This window comes from Mauremys reevesii, linkage group 1 (genome assembly GCF_016161935.1).
Source record: "Mauremys reevesii isolate NIE-2019 linkage group 1, ASM1616193v1, whole genome shotgun sequence".
NCBI lineage: Eukaryota > Metazoa > Chordata > Testudines > Geoemydidae > Mauremys > Mauremys reevesii.
This window is the reverse complement of record NC_052623.1, coordinates 29,262,353-29,279,670: the sequence shown is the minus strand read 5'-3', so window position 1 is coordinate 29,279,670 and position 17,318 is coordinate 29,262,353. Positions and strand designations below refer to the sequence as shown.

Below are 17,318 nucleotides of genomic sequence, written 5' to 3'. Positions count from 1 at the left end.
TCATTTTAATACAGTAATGTCATATTGATAACAATAGCTATTCATATAAACAATATATTTTTAAAAGCAGCAAAGAATCCTGTGGCACCTTATAGACTAACAGACATTTTGCAGCATGAGCTTTTGTGGGTGAATACCCACTTCGACGGATGCATCTGTCTTGCATCCGATGAAGTGGGTATTCACCCACGAAAGCTCATGCTGCAAAACGTCTGTTAGTCTATAAGGTGCCACAGGATTCTTTGCTGCTTTTACAGATCCAGACTAACACGGCTACCCCTCTGATACTTGAATATATTTTTAAAATATTGAAATAAGTAATAGGAGTTATGGCCAAAATTTGCATATGTAGATGCCTAAATCTGGATTTTGGTACATAAATTTAGTCATCCATGTTTGAAAACTCTAGCTGTGCTTTCAAATCCCTGTATATTGAGATGATAAGATAGATTCACCCTCACAAATGCGAAGTGTATAGATTGTGATGGAGTCCACTCACCACAACAGTGCCTCCTGCTGGCCTTCAGAGGGATTAGCTCTGCCAGCTGGAGTGCCCTCTCCAGATGGTGTCTCTCCCATCGTTGTCTCTGCCTGCATACCTGCCTCAGTCCAACTACTGCAGCATCTTCTTCATAAATCAGTCCTCTGAATGTGTCACCATCTGTGTTTTCCCCCTTCCAGGTGTGAAGTAGCTCAGTTCAATAGTCTAGTCACTTCACCAATTGCGAGTGGGAGAACCCGGGCCTGCCCACTACTCCAGGTCCCTCCCCAGGGACACTGTAGATAGCAGCCTCCTGAACTTCGCTCAGTGCTATGTCAATTCCCTGGGCCATTTCCCTGCTCTCTTCTCAGGATATTCAGCCAGCAGCCAGCCAGGAGCTCCCTCTTGCTCTCCTGGTCCCTCCAAGCAACTGCTCTGTCCAAGGTGCTCCCCTTCTTGCAGCCGACTAGGAATACAGTCGTCATTCCTTGGGCTCCCCACAGCAACTGACTGTCTCTGGCCTTGCAGATCCTTTTATGCGAGTCTGCTGGGCCCTGACTGGCTGCTCTGTGCAGCCTCCCTCCACTTGACTGCTTCCCATGCAGCCTCCCTAGGCTGCTTGGAGGACTTACCTCCACTGCTCCTTTCTGTGACAAGGGTATGGCAGGCTTCCAGGGGTATGACAGGCCTCTTCCACTCCAGTGTGGGGCGAACACCCCATCACAAGATTCATGAGTGATGCTAGCCTTGTAGATCTCATTTTATAGTAGGCAAAAAATGTACACAGTCATTGTTACACAGTCACTATTTATTAGGGCAGGAGGAAATTCAGTGAGTCATGCAAAATGAAAATATGATGATAAAGTAAAGAGCACATGAAAAACAGCCCCGAATGAATATAGCTTTTCTTCTTTCATTTCTATCAACTTCTGTTAAGTTTCCATCTCTTCACATATACTTTGACCTGTGTTGACATTTTAGCATCAAGCCATTTTTTATGTGCAGATTGAATATATTTACCTAATCCAAATGGGTGCCACTGCTACTGCTGTTGTTAAGTACATTGATTTTCTGCCCAGCTGGAGCACTACTGAAAGGGAGAAGTTTGCAGACTTATCTGACTTCATGCTCAATGTTATCAATTCCGTGTCACAGGAGAATTGATGTGAGCCACCTAAGTAGACTGAGGGTCAGAGCAAAGGATTTAAATTACACCTTGAACTGGAGAGTTTCCATAGCCCAAGAACACTTGGGGTTTTACAAGAATTGGAGTGTGCTTCCCCTCTGGCACCAGTCAGATGCTTTTGATTAACCAAGGCCCCAGTTCAGCTAGGCAATTAAACATGAGCATAGCTCTAAGCAGCTGAGTAATTCCACTGAAGTCAATGAATGTCCAGCACCAGCACCATGTCACAAGAGGTTAATCCAACCCCTTGATGTTATACAACTTTAGACCTTTGCAGCCTGAGTATATATCAGTGTCTCCCTCTTTCACAAAAGAAAATACACATACAGAGTTCCAAATTCCTAGTGTCTTTTCTCCCTAGCAACAATGTTTTCCTAATACATCTTCCCTCTAGATGAAACTAGAAACCTCACCAAAATAAGTCCTGGGGTACAATCCTGGATGCATGGACGTTAATAACAAAACTGCCATTGACTTCAATGGGGCAAGGAATTTATCCATTGAATTTACCAATCTGTTGTTGTCAGTCTAGAGGTCTCTAATATGGGTGCTTATGGCTCAAACAGTTACTGTTTTGTTTATTTATTTGTATTACTTAGCACCTAGGAACCCATCATGGACCAGAACCCCATTGTGCTAGGCACTGTACAAACCCAGAGCAAGAACATGGCCTCTGCCCCCAAAATCTCCTGCTCTAAGTATAAGGCAAGAGATGACTGATGGATCAGGCAGACAAATAGGGGAGTACAAGGAAACAATGAGACAACATTGCCTCATTCTGATAGCGATTGGTCTCACCACAACAGCTGTCTGCTGTCAAGTTTTTTGTAGGCATCACAGTGAAGAGACTTTGAATGAGGCTATTGAGGCAGCTTTGCAGATGTTTACAAAGTGCTCCTCCCATGCATGAGGAGCAGCATGGGAGAAAGCACAAAGGTGTTTGTTGGAAAATTGAACAAGTGGGTAACGGAGGCTGGGATCATTGATTGATCAGAGGTGGGAGTTGGCATCTTGATAGTGAATGAGAGTTGATGAAAGATAGAGTGGGGATAGGCCATGAATAGCCTAGAAAGTGAAAACAAGGTAGCTTATATCTGGTGTGATAGAGAAGAGAATGGAGGGATGCAAAGAGAGGGATGACATGGTCAAAGCAATGGGTTAGGAAAATCATCTTTGTACCAGCATCCTGAATGAATAAGAGCAAGGCCCCAGAAGATGAGAATATCTTTCCATTAATGATTAAACTAGTTAGCTCTTCACTACCTAAAAAAAAGAGATGGAAATGCCCAAATAGCAGAGGGAAAACTCGAAACAGTTTTCTACCACAATTGCTGTAGAAAGGACAGGCACACAAAAGCCAAATGCAGACATGTCTATGGTGTTCACTGAAACTCAACCAGCTGGAATGGCAGATACTTAACAAGGTTGAGAGGACTCACCAGTTATGGGAATTCAGGTCCAGGCCCCTTGATGTTGGAGTTCCATCACACATTGCTCTTTTGAGGCTTTTTGATATAATGTTGGAGTCAAATGTAAATGTCATCTTGTTACATTGCAGCCTTGAAAACATATGTTGGCTAAACCCCAAAACAAAAAGCCAAAGTTGGTTGTATCTGGCTAGGCCACAGCCAGCATGGGCAGGTCCCAGTCCCTGTCTGAGACTGTACCTCTCAAATTTCCCTCATTTTGAGGGACATCGCTCATTTTAGCTGTCTACATTCTACACTAATTTGGCATCTCCTCACTTTTATGGTTAATTACTTATATCAGAAATTTTAAAAAAAATCATCGGACTGAAATTATAGAAGAATTCATTTCCGTTTTTAAAAGAGTGAATTTTAATTTTCCTCCATGAATAATTTTTGTGTCCTTCAGTTTGGCGCTTTGGCACTCATTCCATCCCACATTTGGGCCTTGGCAGGTTAAGACATGTTCTAGCCTTAGAATTGATTAGAAACGTGCCCATGCCCACATTTCAGGGACCCTGTAATTCTCTCAAAATTCAGGAGGGTGGTAGGTGTGGTTCAAATCCAGAGGTTTTCAATTTAACTCATTACAAAGATGCAGGCCAGCTACAAAGTTTGGCTCCAGCTCTGAGGTTTCCCAACTTTTGGAGGCATTCTGATCTGGGACTTTAATGCAAATAAATCTCCATTTTTTTAGAGTCGCTCAGAGAAGAAAACAGCCTGCAGTGAGGAGTGCTATAGACAGTGCTACACCTGACTGGAGAAAGATGCTTGTGGTGTTCCTGGATTTAAAATATTAATAATTTGGTCTCTTAAACAAATTTATTTTTCCTGCTACAGCTGCTTATTTCCAAATTCTGCAAACTCCTCTGAACGCTGACTTCAAAGATAACACTCGTTTTCTTCCACCTTAACCCCCCCCCATCTCCCTCCTTCTATGCATGCTGGAATCCTTTGATATTGTACATTATGATTTGATTCCTTACAACATCATCATTCCCTCTTTCACTCCCCATGGACTACATATCCGAACTTGAACAACTCCTTGGAGTATCTAATGTCATGGATTAGGTAGATAGAGTGTCTCTATCCTTAATAACAAATGTAAACTATAACTAAATGGATGTAGGTCCTATAATGTTTCTTACCTGATGGCTTACTTAGACCAATTTCTTTAGTTTTTTCTTCCATCAGTATATTTTCCCCGGTGTAGAATTTAAGTACTTCATGTAGTGTTTTTTGCAAATGCTGCAAATTTTCAGTATAACGGCCACCATACAACATTATCTCCAGTAAGGGCCTGGCCCAGATTTTCAAAGATATTTAGGCACCTAAAGATGGGATTTTCAGAAGTGCCTAAGCAAGTTAGGTGCTTAGTTCCTATTGATTTCAACAGCCTGCTTAGGTGATTTTGTAAATCCAGTTAGGCACCTATTTGCACATCTTTAGGTGCCTACATATCTCTGAAAATCTGGCCCCTGATTCAAAACCCATTACAATCAAACTGAAATCCATGAAAAGAGTCGTTTTGTTGGGGCAGGTCTTAAATGCAAATTAGGCTGTGAATAACACAAGTAAATATTTGTTTCATGATACAGTTGTTGGTGGTGTTGGGGTTGTTTTAAAGAGCATGTTTAGCCTTTCAGCTTCTACCGAACTCAGTTTCTTTGACCATAAATCAGAATGGAAGATCCGCTCTTCTGGACACAAAAGCATATTAAATGTATCACTAGCAATTCACTTCAATCCCAACGAGTGAAAATTAGAGCTGGTCAAAAAAAATTCTCAGTGGAACAGTTTTCCACTGGAAAATGCAGTTTTGCTGAAATCAAAACATTTCTCATGACTGTTTATTTGATTAAATTTTCAAGAGAAAACATGTAAAACAAATCATTTTTACTTTCTCATTTCAAATTTTATTGTACAAGAATGTTAATATTCTATTATATTTATATATTATAGAATATAATAATTTGACATTATTCAAATTAAACTTTTCAATGTTCCTAAAGCAATATTGGGGGTGGGATTTCTATTCTATGACAGAATTTAAAACTGAATTGCAGGGGAGGGCATATTTGCTTTTGTACAGTGCCTAGCACACGGAGGACCTATTCATGGTTCGTCCCCAGGCACTACCATAATAAACAGGATTCATAGTAATTTCCTGTTACTAACCCACTAACTTAACACGAACACAATATAAAAACAATTTGATTCATATTTAAGGCTTATTTGTTTTGAAGGAGACCCTTGAGAGTCCCTCATTTTTTCCCACATAATTCTCTCTACTTGGGCATGCTCTATCATAGCAATAACTCTTGCCAAGGCTCAGAGGGATGGACCTACTTCCAGAACCACTCAAAATGACCTTGCTCATTCAGCAGAGGGGATGCTCAAGAGGGATGCAAAGTGCATCATTGCATCAGGCCTAAGCAAGTTCTCTCTACAGTGCTTCCAGTCCCTGCTGGCTGAAAAAAGTTAAAAGCCAAACTGATTATCCACACATGAGAGCACTGAATACCATCAGGTTGGCTCTTCTTGCTTGTTTGATTTTTTCCTGTAGAGTTTAACCAACTGTTCTCACCGTGAGTGAGACAGCAGGAGATTCCCCAGATTGGAGCACCGAGGAATGCAAAATCAACACACGTTTGTTTTCTTCTTTTTAAATTCTTCCCCTATATGAATGTACAAGACAGAGCAAGTAAATCCTGAAAATCATGCAGCATGTAATAGAAAAATATCATATACTTTCTATGGACATTTTAAACCAGCACCTGGAATTCTGCACCAGAGGCATCATTGTCTATTTTAAAAAGAACAGGAGTACTTGTGGCACCTTAGACACTAACAAATTTATTTGAGCATAAGCTTTCGTGGGTTACAGCCCACTTCATCGGATGCATGTAGTGGAAAATACAGTAGGAAGATAGATAGATATATATACACAGAGGACATGAAACAATGGGTGTTACCATACACACTCTAATGAGAGAGATCAGTTAAGGTGTCTATTTAATAATTCTAAAGGATGATATAAAAATAGAATTTCATAGTTGGTCTCCATTAAATTCTATTGATTATTTAAGAGTAATTTCTATTGAATGCTACTGGTTTCACCCTCATTACAATCTTCAGGAAGATCCCTACTGAGGATAGTAGTTCAGTATGTGCCAGAGTGTACATTCATGTTTATGTTCCATTCAAAGAGAATGGGACTTAAGTACATGCTTGGAAGTTTTAACTGTATGCTTAAATGCTGTTCTAAATGGGTATTGATTTAAGCATCTGCTGAAGTGCTTTCCAGAATCAGGGCCTAACACCCAGTTCAGCAAGGTATTTAAGCATGTGCCTTACCTTACATGCACAGTCCCACTGAGGAGAGTGGGAATACCTGTATGCTTAAAGTTAGGCATGTGCTTAAACAATGCTTGGTCAACTGGCCTCAGATCACTTTAGACTTTGTAAAAGAATTAGAGATGCAGGCCAAGTACAAATTTTCCCAAAGTTTGGGATGGGAATATTCTGATTTGGGACTTTAATGCAAACAAATCTCCATTTTTTTAGTAAAAGCAACAAAGAATCCTGTGGCACCTTATAGACTAACAGACGTTTTGCAGCATGAGCTTTCGTGGGTGAATACCCACTTCTTCGGATGCATTCACCCACGAAAGCTCATGCTGCAAAACGTCTGTTAGTCTATAAGGTGCCACAGGATTCTTTGTTGCTTTTACAGATCCAGACTAACACGGCTACCCCTCTGATACATTTTTTTAGTGTTTTGGTATTAAGAGAATTTATTTCCTTCACTTTGGTTTTTAGATTTTCTCCAACTACAGAGCCTTGATGTATTGCAGACCGACAGACACATGCTGTGGGGCAAATTTGCCCCTCTGTGGCAAGTGGAAGCAATCACATGTAGAGGAAATGCTTTCCCCAGCTGCAGAAACCAGAACAGCTAATTCCCTCAGATTTCCTTTGACGATTGCTAGCAGGTTCTATGAAGAGCTAAGCAGCCTCATTGCAATGTATCAGGTGAACTGAGTGAGATCAAATGTGTAAAGAAAGGCTGGGTAATAATTCTATAAAACAGCAGCACAAAGCCCAATAACTAGAGTTCCTACAACTCAGAGTAAAGTTATTACATTTTCAAGCCGTCATTAGTAATAAGGCAGTTGTAATATCATTTTAAAATAAATATTGTTGCTGATGCACATCAGATTCATTCTATCGGCTTCTCTAATTAACAGCACAGTTTGTGAGCTGTTAATTTTGAGGCTGAATAATTGGGTAAAGTTGTGTGCATTGTAATGTAATACGCTTGTTCAATTTTCCACTTAATTTCGATTAATGTGGATTTTACATGTAATCTATTGTTACAGTTATTACGCCTATTATTTTTAATTAGGAAAAAACATTTCCTCAGGAGAATGAAACAAATAATTTGCAGGTTTGAAAAAAAAAGTTCATAGTCATAGACTTAGGAAATTTGGTTTTCAGAGAAGTTGAGTGCCCACCACTTCACCCAACGTTCATAGGAGCCGTGGGAGCACAGCACCTCTGAAAATCAGGACCAGAGATGAGAGAAGGGAAAGATCTTTTACATCACCTTGTTCATCTTTTGACCAGTATGAAATGGTTTTCAATGAAAAAACAGTTTTATAGACATATTTTCCCCCTGGTGAACTTTTGCACCACTCCTACATTTTAGACGTGATTACAGACTAGATTGTAATCCTCTCATCCTGCCCCAGTAAGGGCCTAGCACATTGGTGCACTGCCCAACAGCAGGGAAGGAACCAAACTGTGCTTCTCAGAGCTACAATCTGGCCTCTGCTTCTCCAAGGTGGATGAAATCTGAGCTAGTTCTTTTACTAATGTGTGGTTGTCACCAGAATAGTGACTGTTTGGAAAAGATATTGTAGAGCTCATTCTTTATTCTCACTTATGACTGCCCACATCACAGTTATTCCCATTACATATGAAATTGCTAGCGCCGTGTTCACCGCTCCTGCTTCAGGCCCACTGACAGCAATTCCAGGCCCCAGGGCAGAACAGTCAATGGGCCCCCACGCACGGACCTGGTCCGCCTGACATTTGGGCGAAGCTGCGCCTGCACTGGCTGGTGCCCAGCGAGCTGCTGGCTGCATTGCTGGGCACGCTCTTCCAGCATGGCCAAGGTTTTCCACATGCCCGCCCAGTAGGGTTGCCAACTGTCTAATTGTGCAAACCCAAGGACCCTTGTCCAACCCCCTGCTCCACCCCTTCCCTGAGGCCATGGCCCTGTCACTCTCCTTCTCCAAAGCCCCACACCCTGCTCACTCCATTCCCCCCTCCCTCCAGCGCTTACTATCCTCCACTCTCACTCACTTTCACCATGCCGGGGCAGGGGGTTGGGGTGTCGGAGGGGGTGAGGGGTCAGGCTCTGGGAGGGAGTTTGGGTATGGGGTGCAGGCTCTGGGCTGGGTCAGGAGGTTGGCGTGCAGAAGGAAGTAAGGGGGTTGGCGCTTACCTCGGGCGGCTCCCAAAAGCGACCAGCACACCCCTCCGGCAGCAGCTCTTAGGCGGGGGGCCCAGGGAGTCCACTACCTGCAGGCACCGCTCCCGCAGCTACCCTTGAACGCAGTTCCTGACCAATGGGAGCTGCAGAGTCGGCACTCAGGGTGAGGGGAGCATGCAGAGATCCCCTCCGCAGGGGCCACAGGGATGTGCTGGCCACTCCCGGGAGTGCAGCCTTGCTGCGGTGCACTGCCAGTGGCAGCGGCCGGGGACCCCCGGGCCCTTTTAAATTGCCCAGGCCCCTGGGCAATTGCCTGCTTTGCCGCCCCCACCCCCACCCCTGTCGGCAGACCTATCCTGCTGTTTCTGCCTCTTCTATATTCATCAATGATAAAGATGGCTGGAATGTAGCTGACAGTTTTGCTGATGATATGTGAGGCTGAGTAGCATCCAGTCTACTCTCCCTTGGCTGTATCAGTGCTGCCAACATGTTGTTAACACTAGTAGGTTATAAAGGAAACCCTGTAGGGTACATCTCAACATGACTATGACTAAAGTAGGCCAAAGGACCAAGCTTAAAAGGAAAGAAAAAGGTTAAGCAGCCTGACATTCAGCATAGCTAATGTTTGCAAGCTTGCATAAAATGCTGAATAATGGCAAAACAGATAACGCAATGGGACACAATGGGGAATTATAAGATCTTGGAAGATAAATGAATGGATGCTGAAGGTTATTAATATCATCTAGCGATAAATATACTCTGGATATAAAGACCAGTGAAAATGAGCAGGATATGCAAGAAGTAATTTAAAAACAATAAAGGAGAGACATGTATGAAAGATGAAACACCAGGAAGAGGGAAGCAGCAGAAAGATAAGGGATTAAGGTAAGAGATTAGTACTGCATACTAGAAGTAAAGCAATAATGACAAATTAAATCTTAAATTAACACATTTTCCAGGGACATTAAAATCAAGAGGTCAGTAAACCACAGGAACTGAGGAATTGCCCTTCAATTAGTCTCACTAATAGTTAAACATTTTCTTAATGCAGCATGAGGTTTTATCTCCCCTCCAAGACTTTTCTATTGTTGCATTAATTGTTATATTCTCAGGGAATATTCTTGTCAGCCATATACATGCCCAAACCCCCTCTGAGGATAGATAGTGGCAGAGCCAGGTTTTGCAGTGGGAGGGGTGAGGCGATGAGTCAGTATTGATGCCACTTTCCATTATACCTTTTGGCTTGTTAATTTCACACATGTTGTCATGCCTGCTGCATCCACCACAAACCTAATCTCAATTTAGTGTAGCGGGGGGGCAGTGGGGGGGGGTAGTTAGTGGAGGCAGGGCTGGAAACAGGGGCGGCTCTACGTTTTTGGCCGCCCCAAGCAGTCATGCGCGGGAGGCGCCCCGGAGCAGCGGACCTCCCGCGGGCATGACTGCAGAGGGACCGCTGGTCCCGCGTGGCTCGGCTGGACCTCCCGCAGCTGCGGACGGTTCGCGGGTCCGGCGGCTTCGCTTGAGCTGCCGCAGTCATGCCTGCGGGAGGTCCAGCCGAGCCACGGGACGAGCGCCCCCTCTGCAGTCATGCCTGCGGCAGGTCCAGTCATCCCGGGGCTCCGGTGGACCTCCCGCAGGCATGACTGCGGCAGGTCCGCTGGCCCAGCCTGCCGCCCCCCCCCCGGCGGCAGGGGACGGGCCGCTCTTCGGCTCGCAGCCGAAGGATGAGCTGGGGCCCCAGCCTTTTCCCGCCCCCTAGATTTTGCCGCCCTAGGCACCAGCTTGTTTTGCTGGTGCCTAGAGCCGCCCCTGGCTGGAAAGCAAGCCTCCTGCACATTCACCTGGCAGGAGTGGCTCCTGTTTTATGTTTGAAGATTCATCATGTTTCTGTCTATGGTAATGACTAAACTTTGTGCTGTTTCCTAACAGGTCAGTTGACTCTCAAAACGCAACATGTTCAAGATTCTAAAATGGGATTCGTAATCAATGCCATATATTCTATGGCGTATGGTCTTCACAACATGCAGATATCACTATGCCCAGGCTATGCAGGTCTCTGTGATGCCATGAAGCCTATAGATGGTCAAAAACTCCTGGATTCTCTCATGAAGACTAACTTCACTGGGGTTTCTGGGGAGGTGATCTTGTTCGATGAGAATGGAGACTCACCAGGAAGGTACTGTGAATATTTATCAGAAAGTGCAATGCCAGATATGCTGCTTTGTTATTTACTCATGATTTTAATCATAACCATAGAGGGCATCCCCAACAAGATGCTCACTCACCAAGGGAAGGGCTCCAGGTTGACTGTGCTCTTTACTCAGTGGTTGCCAAGAAGCCCTGCCTCACTGAACGTACACTGAGTAAAGCATGGCTCTCCATGTGCAAACTAATGCATCATATAGAGGAGGAAGGGTTCTAAAGACCTTGTTACTTAAAAACATAGATCTGGTTTCTGTGATCTTTCAGCCCAGTGATAGACACATTATTAAATTTAGCTCTATTTATAAAGTTTGAGCAACATTTTCTTTTCAGGTATGAAGAAGAAGACCTTTTTAGCAAGGTCTACCTGTATTTCCTAGCTTCTGCTTTGTCTTCTAGCTGGACCGGTCCCTAGTTCTTTCAGGACTCAAGCAACTGTAGTTAGCAATAGTGGGAGAACAAATCAAAACTCATCCCCACCTCTTCCCTATCTTAAATATCTGCATTAGGGTTGCCAACTTTCTAATTCCAGAAAACCAAACGCCCTTACACTGCCCATGCCCCGCCCCTTCCCGAGGCCCCACCCCCGCTCACTCCATCCTCCCTCTCTCCATCACTTACTCTCCCCCACCCTCTCTCACATGCTCATTTTCACTGCAAGGCCCAAACAGGCATATTTATTGTTTTGACAGATGTGTTATGCTAAGTTCGGGTTTCATTAAGGTTACAGGACGCTAGAGCTGGCAGCAAAATTGTCCAAAAGGGTAATTTAAAAAAAAAAAGAAATTTCACAGCGGTTTTCATGATTCTTTCCCTCCCCTCTTCCCATTTTTCATAACCAGCTTCATGGTTTTTGTTCACTAAAGTTATTGTGATTTTATGTGTGGAATTAGTTGGGTTTGGTCCTGCTTTGAGCAGGGGGTTGGACTAGATGACCTCCTGAGGTCCCTTCTAACCCTGAGATTCTATGATTCTATGATTCTATGATTAGGACCACACATTATCACAGCTGCAATGGGTCCATTAAAGGCCAACTCCTGAAGCCCAAATACAAATCCATAAAGCACAACCACAGAAATGCACCTGTCCAGATACCTATATAAATAAATATGTAGAAACTGACTCCCACACCTACATGCAGATACACACGCATATTCATGTGTACACTTCTAGCGTGTGTTAACACATATACAGTACTTCCACATTATTTAATATTACAGTTGTTGTTCAGTGCCTAGAGACTAAACTAAGATCAGAGCTCCAGGGTGGTAGGTGCTGGGCATACACTTAAAAAGAGAGTCTGCAAGAAAGAGTTTATACTGTAGCTAGACAAAGGTGTGGAGAAATGTATGATACCTTGGCTCTTCTGCAATTACTAGTCAACAGCGTTCACTTTTTAAGAAATAATACATATCTTTTAGAGTTTCCTTCTCTTTTAAAAACTCACCATGAAATGAATACACACATATTTTATGTCATCAATTTTTTTGTGGGCAAACCAGCAAAAGGAATAAAAGTCAGAGTTAGGCTGCAAATTTTATTCACGCAGGTATCCACACATGCGGCAAGACACACACCTCCCTACACAAAGACACACAGTCTCTCACACACCTACAATGCATGAATCACACGCTTGCCTACACAGAGACACTTGTTCGTATACTTTCCCAGAGGCTGCCTAAATCACTCAGCTGGGAAGGGAGGAGGGTGGGCTGGAGGGGAAAAGATGGGAGTGGGGGTGGAGGAGGTAGGGTGACCAGATGTCCCGATTTTATAGGGACAGTCCTGATTTTGGGGGCTTTTTCTTATATAGGCTCCTATTACCCTTATGTAAGTATGACAGTGTGGCTTGGCTTTATGGCCTCATTTTTTGCCCACTGTCTGCAACAATTTTAATTATCAATTTAAGCACTGAGTAGTCACTAATTTTTTTTATAAATGCTTGCGGTGACTATGTTGCACTCAGCTTCACTATTTTGAAATTAATTGATCATTTACTTTCATTGTCATGCACTAATGTCTTGTGCAATCTTGTTCTGTACAATTAAGATACTCAGTAAGGGAAAGGTTGTTAGCATAACCTTAAAAAAACTGCACTGCTCGCCAAGTATGTTGTTGCCACTGAGGATACAACTATACTACCTGCCGGATCGGCGGGTAGTAATCAATCTATCGGGGATCGATTTATCACGTCTCATCTAGACGCAATAAATCAGTCCGCAAATTGACGCCCATACTCCACCTCGGCAGGAGGAGTAAGCAGCGTCGACAGGGGAGCCGCAGCAGTCGACTTGCTGCCGTGAGGACGGCCAGGTGAGTCGAACTAAGATAATTCTACTTTAGCTACACAAATAGAATAGCTGAAGTTGCATATCTTAGATCGATGCCACCCCCCTCCCCAGTGTAGACCAGCCCTGAGTAAACACTAAGATTACTAGGCTAGCAGGAGGGATGATTCAGTGATTAGGGTACTATTCTGGGACTTAAAAGGCTTGGGATCAAGTCTTGGCTATCCTACAGGCTTCCTGTGTGACCTTGGGAAAGCCACTTTGTGCCTCAGTTCATCTTTAAAAGGGGCTAACAGTACTTCCCTATTTCACAGAGGTGTTGTGAGGACACTCGCTGAAGACTGTCAGTCACTCAGACAGTACAGTAATGGGAACCATAGAAGAACCCAAGATAGAGCTCACAGAGATTAGAGAACAACATTTTTCCTTTTTTATTGTTTCAGTTAGTGCATTTGGCAGCACTTTGTGCATAGTCAATTTCACCATTTCGCCTGTTAGGCAGTTGTCAGTCAGTTTCTTCTGTATTCTATAGGGATCTTTCACACAGCAACAGGGGAGAGAAAAACTTTGTTTAAAAAATGATAGGATAATAGGCTTATAAAACTGCAACAATAGGCAGGGGAGACTCGGTGGTCCATGTAGCACTAGAAAATACTTTTAACTTTTTTTTAATTGATTAGATTTTGATTTGATAGTGCTCCTTTAAATTGAAAAGATTTAGTGGAGCAAAAGATTGGTATTGTATATTGTATATTTTGTATCACTAAATCGAAAAGATTTAGTGATTACAAAACTGCTCAAGATAGTTAAGTCCCAGGCAGACTGTGAAGAGCTACAAAAGGATCTCACAAAACTGGGTGACTGGGCAACAAAATGGCAGATGAAATGTAATGTTGATAAATGCAAAGTAATGCACATTGGAAAACATAATCCTAACTATACATATGCAATGATGGGATCTAAATTAGCTGTTACCACACAAGAAAGAGATCTTGGAGTCATTGTGGATAGTTCTCTGAAATCATCCACTCAATGTGCAGCAGCAGTCAAAAAAGCGAACAGAATGTTGGGAATCATCAAGAAATGGATGGATAATAAGACAGAAAATATCATATTACCGCTATATAAATCTATGGTACGCCCACACCTTGAATACTGCGTGCAGATATGGTTGCCCCATCTCAAAAAAGATATATTGGAATTGGAAAAGGTTCAGAAAAGGGCAACAAAAATTATTAGGGGTATAGAATGGCTTCCGTATGAGGAGAGATTAATAAGACTGGGACTTTTCAGTTTGTAAAAGAGGCGACTAAAGGGGGATATGATAGAAGTCTATAACATCATGAGTGGTATAGAGAAAGTAAGTAAGGAATTGTTATTTACTCCTCATAATACAAGAACAAGGGGCCACCAAATGAAATTAATAGGTAGCAGGTTTAAAACAAACACAAGAAAGTATTTTTTCATGCAACGCACTATCAACCTGTGGAACACCTTGCCAGAGGGTGTTGTGAAGGCCAATACTATAAAGGGGTTCAAAAGGGAGCTAGATAGAGTCATGGAAGATAGATCCATCAATGGCTATTAGCCAGGATGGGCAGGAATGGTGTCCCTAGCCTCTGTTTTCCGGAAGCTGGGATTGAGTGACTGGGCATGGATCACTTGATGATAAACTGTCTGTTCATTGCCTTTGGTGCACCCGCCATTGGCCACTGTCAGAGGACAAGATACTGGGCTTGAAGGAACTTTGGTCTGACTCAGTATGGCCGTTCTTATGTTCTTAGGGCTAGTCTACACTTACCTGCCGGGTCGACGCGGTGAGTTCGACTTCTCGGAGTTCGAACTATCGCGTCTAATCTGGACGCGATAGTTCAAACTCCCCGCGCACTCTGGTAGACTCCGGTACGCCACCACTGCAAACGGCGGTGGCGGAGTCGACCTTGGAGCCGCGGACTTCGATCCTGCGGCGTCTGGACGGGTAAGTAGTTCGAACTAGGGTACTTCGAGTTCAGCTACGCTATTCACGTAGCTGAACTTGTGTACCCTAGTTTGACCCCCGCCCTTAGTGTAGACCTGCCCTTAGTGACTGTATCCTAAACTCAACTGTTTGTTCATTTTGTGTTTCAAAAGATATGAGATTATGAATTTTAAGCAAATGGGGAAGGATTACTTTGACTATATCAATGTTGGAAGTTGGGACAATGGTGAATTGAAGATGGATGATGATGAAATATGGTCAAAGAAAAATACTGTAATCAGATCGGTCTGCAGTGAACCATGTGAAAAAGGCCAGATAAAGGTAAATAGAGTGCTTTTTTATTGTATCGATGTATTATTTGCATAGTCTTCAAATGTTACCCAGAATGTTTGTCAAAATCTTCAACCCTGAGAACCTAAAGTTAAGACCTTAAAAATAGTTTTGGCACCTAAATAAAAAGTGCAAAAAGTTGTTTATGTGATTACTACTTCTTGCTACTCTTTTCATAATTGTCTCATTATTTTCTTGTACTCCCTCATTGTCTGTCTGTATCCATCTGTTACCTTCTGTTTTATAATTAGATTGTAAGTTCTTTGGGCAGGGATCATCCTTTTGTTCTGTGTTTTTGTACAGTGCCTAGCACAATGGGGTCTCAATCTCTGATTGGGGCCTATAAGAACCAGCCCAAAGCAAATAAACTCATAATAATTATCATCATTTAGGTGCTAAAATCTAGATTTAGGAACATCACTTTTAGTCACCCAATTTTGAAATGTTTAGCCTTAGCTCTTAAGAGCCCTTAATTTCTTCTTATTAACAATAATACACTAAACACAGGAAAAATCTTTCATTTATAATTAATAATGTGTTTAAAGGAGAATCTCATGAAAAGATAAGTAACTAGCTGGATTTGCTAAAATCACAACTCTGTTTTGCTTAGGGACTGTCATGTTCCTTTTTTCATTAGCAGTCTGCAGTCTGCAAGTTGTGTTAATCTATAATTAAGGGGGCAAAGTGATGTGAATCAGGAGTAACTCACTGAAGCAAAAAGAGAATCAGGCCATAGTCTGCAATAACAAGAAGTGTTTGTGGGGGTTAAACTTAGTGATCTGGCTTCAAAACAAGTAATACGTGTGGTGAACAGCGTCACTGTACTAGAGATAGGCTCAGGTCACAAGTTTTAGAGCTGGATCTAAACCTTCTGAAATTTCAGGATTGTTTGGATCCAGGATTAGGTTAGTACCTGACTCTACTCTTCACCATAGGTCCTAATTCAGGAAAGCACTTAGAATGTGCTTAAAGTTAAATGTTCTGCACCAGGACCCATATCTGTAAACTTCTTTCTTTTTACATTTGATTGTTGAATATAAATCCCAAATTTTCATTCACAGACAAAAGCACATGTGCTAAAATAGGGGATGAGGCCTGGCTCCATTGAATGAAGTCAACAGAAGTTTTACCATTGACTTCAGTGGAGTCAGGATTTCACCCAGGGAATCTAGACGCACACAAAGCAACAGTGTCCCATTATTCAGCAGCATCCAGCATGTCCCTTCCTGCATGGACTCATGCAAACCAAAACTAGTACAACCCAGAACACCTGAAATATTCTGGAGACATCAAAACTCTTTGAAGAATCACAAGAATGACCTGCAGGAGAGTGGCCTGGGGAAAATAATTGCAGTTAAAAAAAGGATGAGATTTAGTTAAATAGGGCTGGATAAATTGGGGGAGGAGTTACAGTGGAATCAACTGCAACTGATAGCAGTCAGATATTAAAGAAACGGACAGAGAAGCAGCTGAAAAGTCCATTTAACAAACACATCTGACAGAGGGCTTGATCCTGAGGTTTGCTAAGAGATTCTTACTCAGTCCTGTGGGAGTTCTGAGTATTCCCAGCCCTTCACAATCAGAGGAAAGTTTTTGGAAATCTTCATCTGTTTTCTCATTTACTTATTTCTTCAGGTGATTTTGCCCTTTAAGAATCTAATGTAAACAACCACCTCTTTTTGTAAACTCGCTCAAAGCCATTGAAGGAGATTTATTTCCCAGGTTTCTGAGCTATACAACAGCCTTTCAGGACTTTGGTTGACTATGCTCCTTTGCATTTGATTAAAATCCCAATCCATGACATTTGCTTGTGAAACCACATTCTGAACTGATCCCTTTGAAGGCGAGACAAGTCAGCTCAATGCTGTACTTGGTAGCGTTTGTTTA

At 42.6% G+C, this 17,318-nt stretch overlaps 1 protein-coding gene across 2 annotated transcripts in view; it reads left to right on the top strand.

Moving 5' to 3' along the window:
* Nucleotides 1-17,318, top strand: part of GRM5 (glutamate metabotropic receptor 5) — a 452,493-nt gene that overhangs the window by 386,870 nt on the left and 48,305 nt on the right. For both annotated transcript variants that reach the window (XM_039502070.1, XM_039502080.1), the window contains exons 5-6: nt 10,563-10,809; nt 15,254-15,422. In XM_039502070.1, the coding sequence (XP_039358004.1) occupies nt 10,563-10,809; nt 15,254-15,422 (416 nt within the window). The remainder of the gene's footprint in view (nt 1-10,562; nt 10,810-15,253; nt 15,423-17,318) is intronic.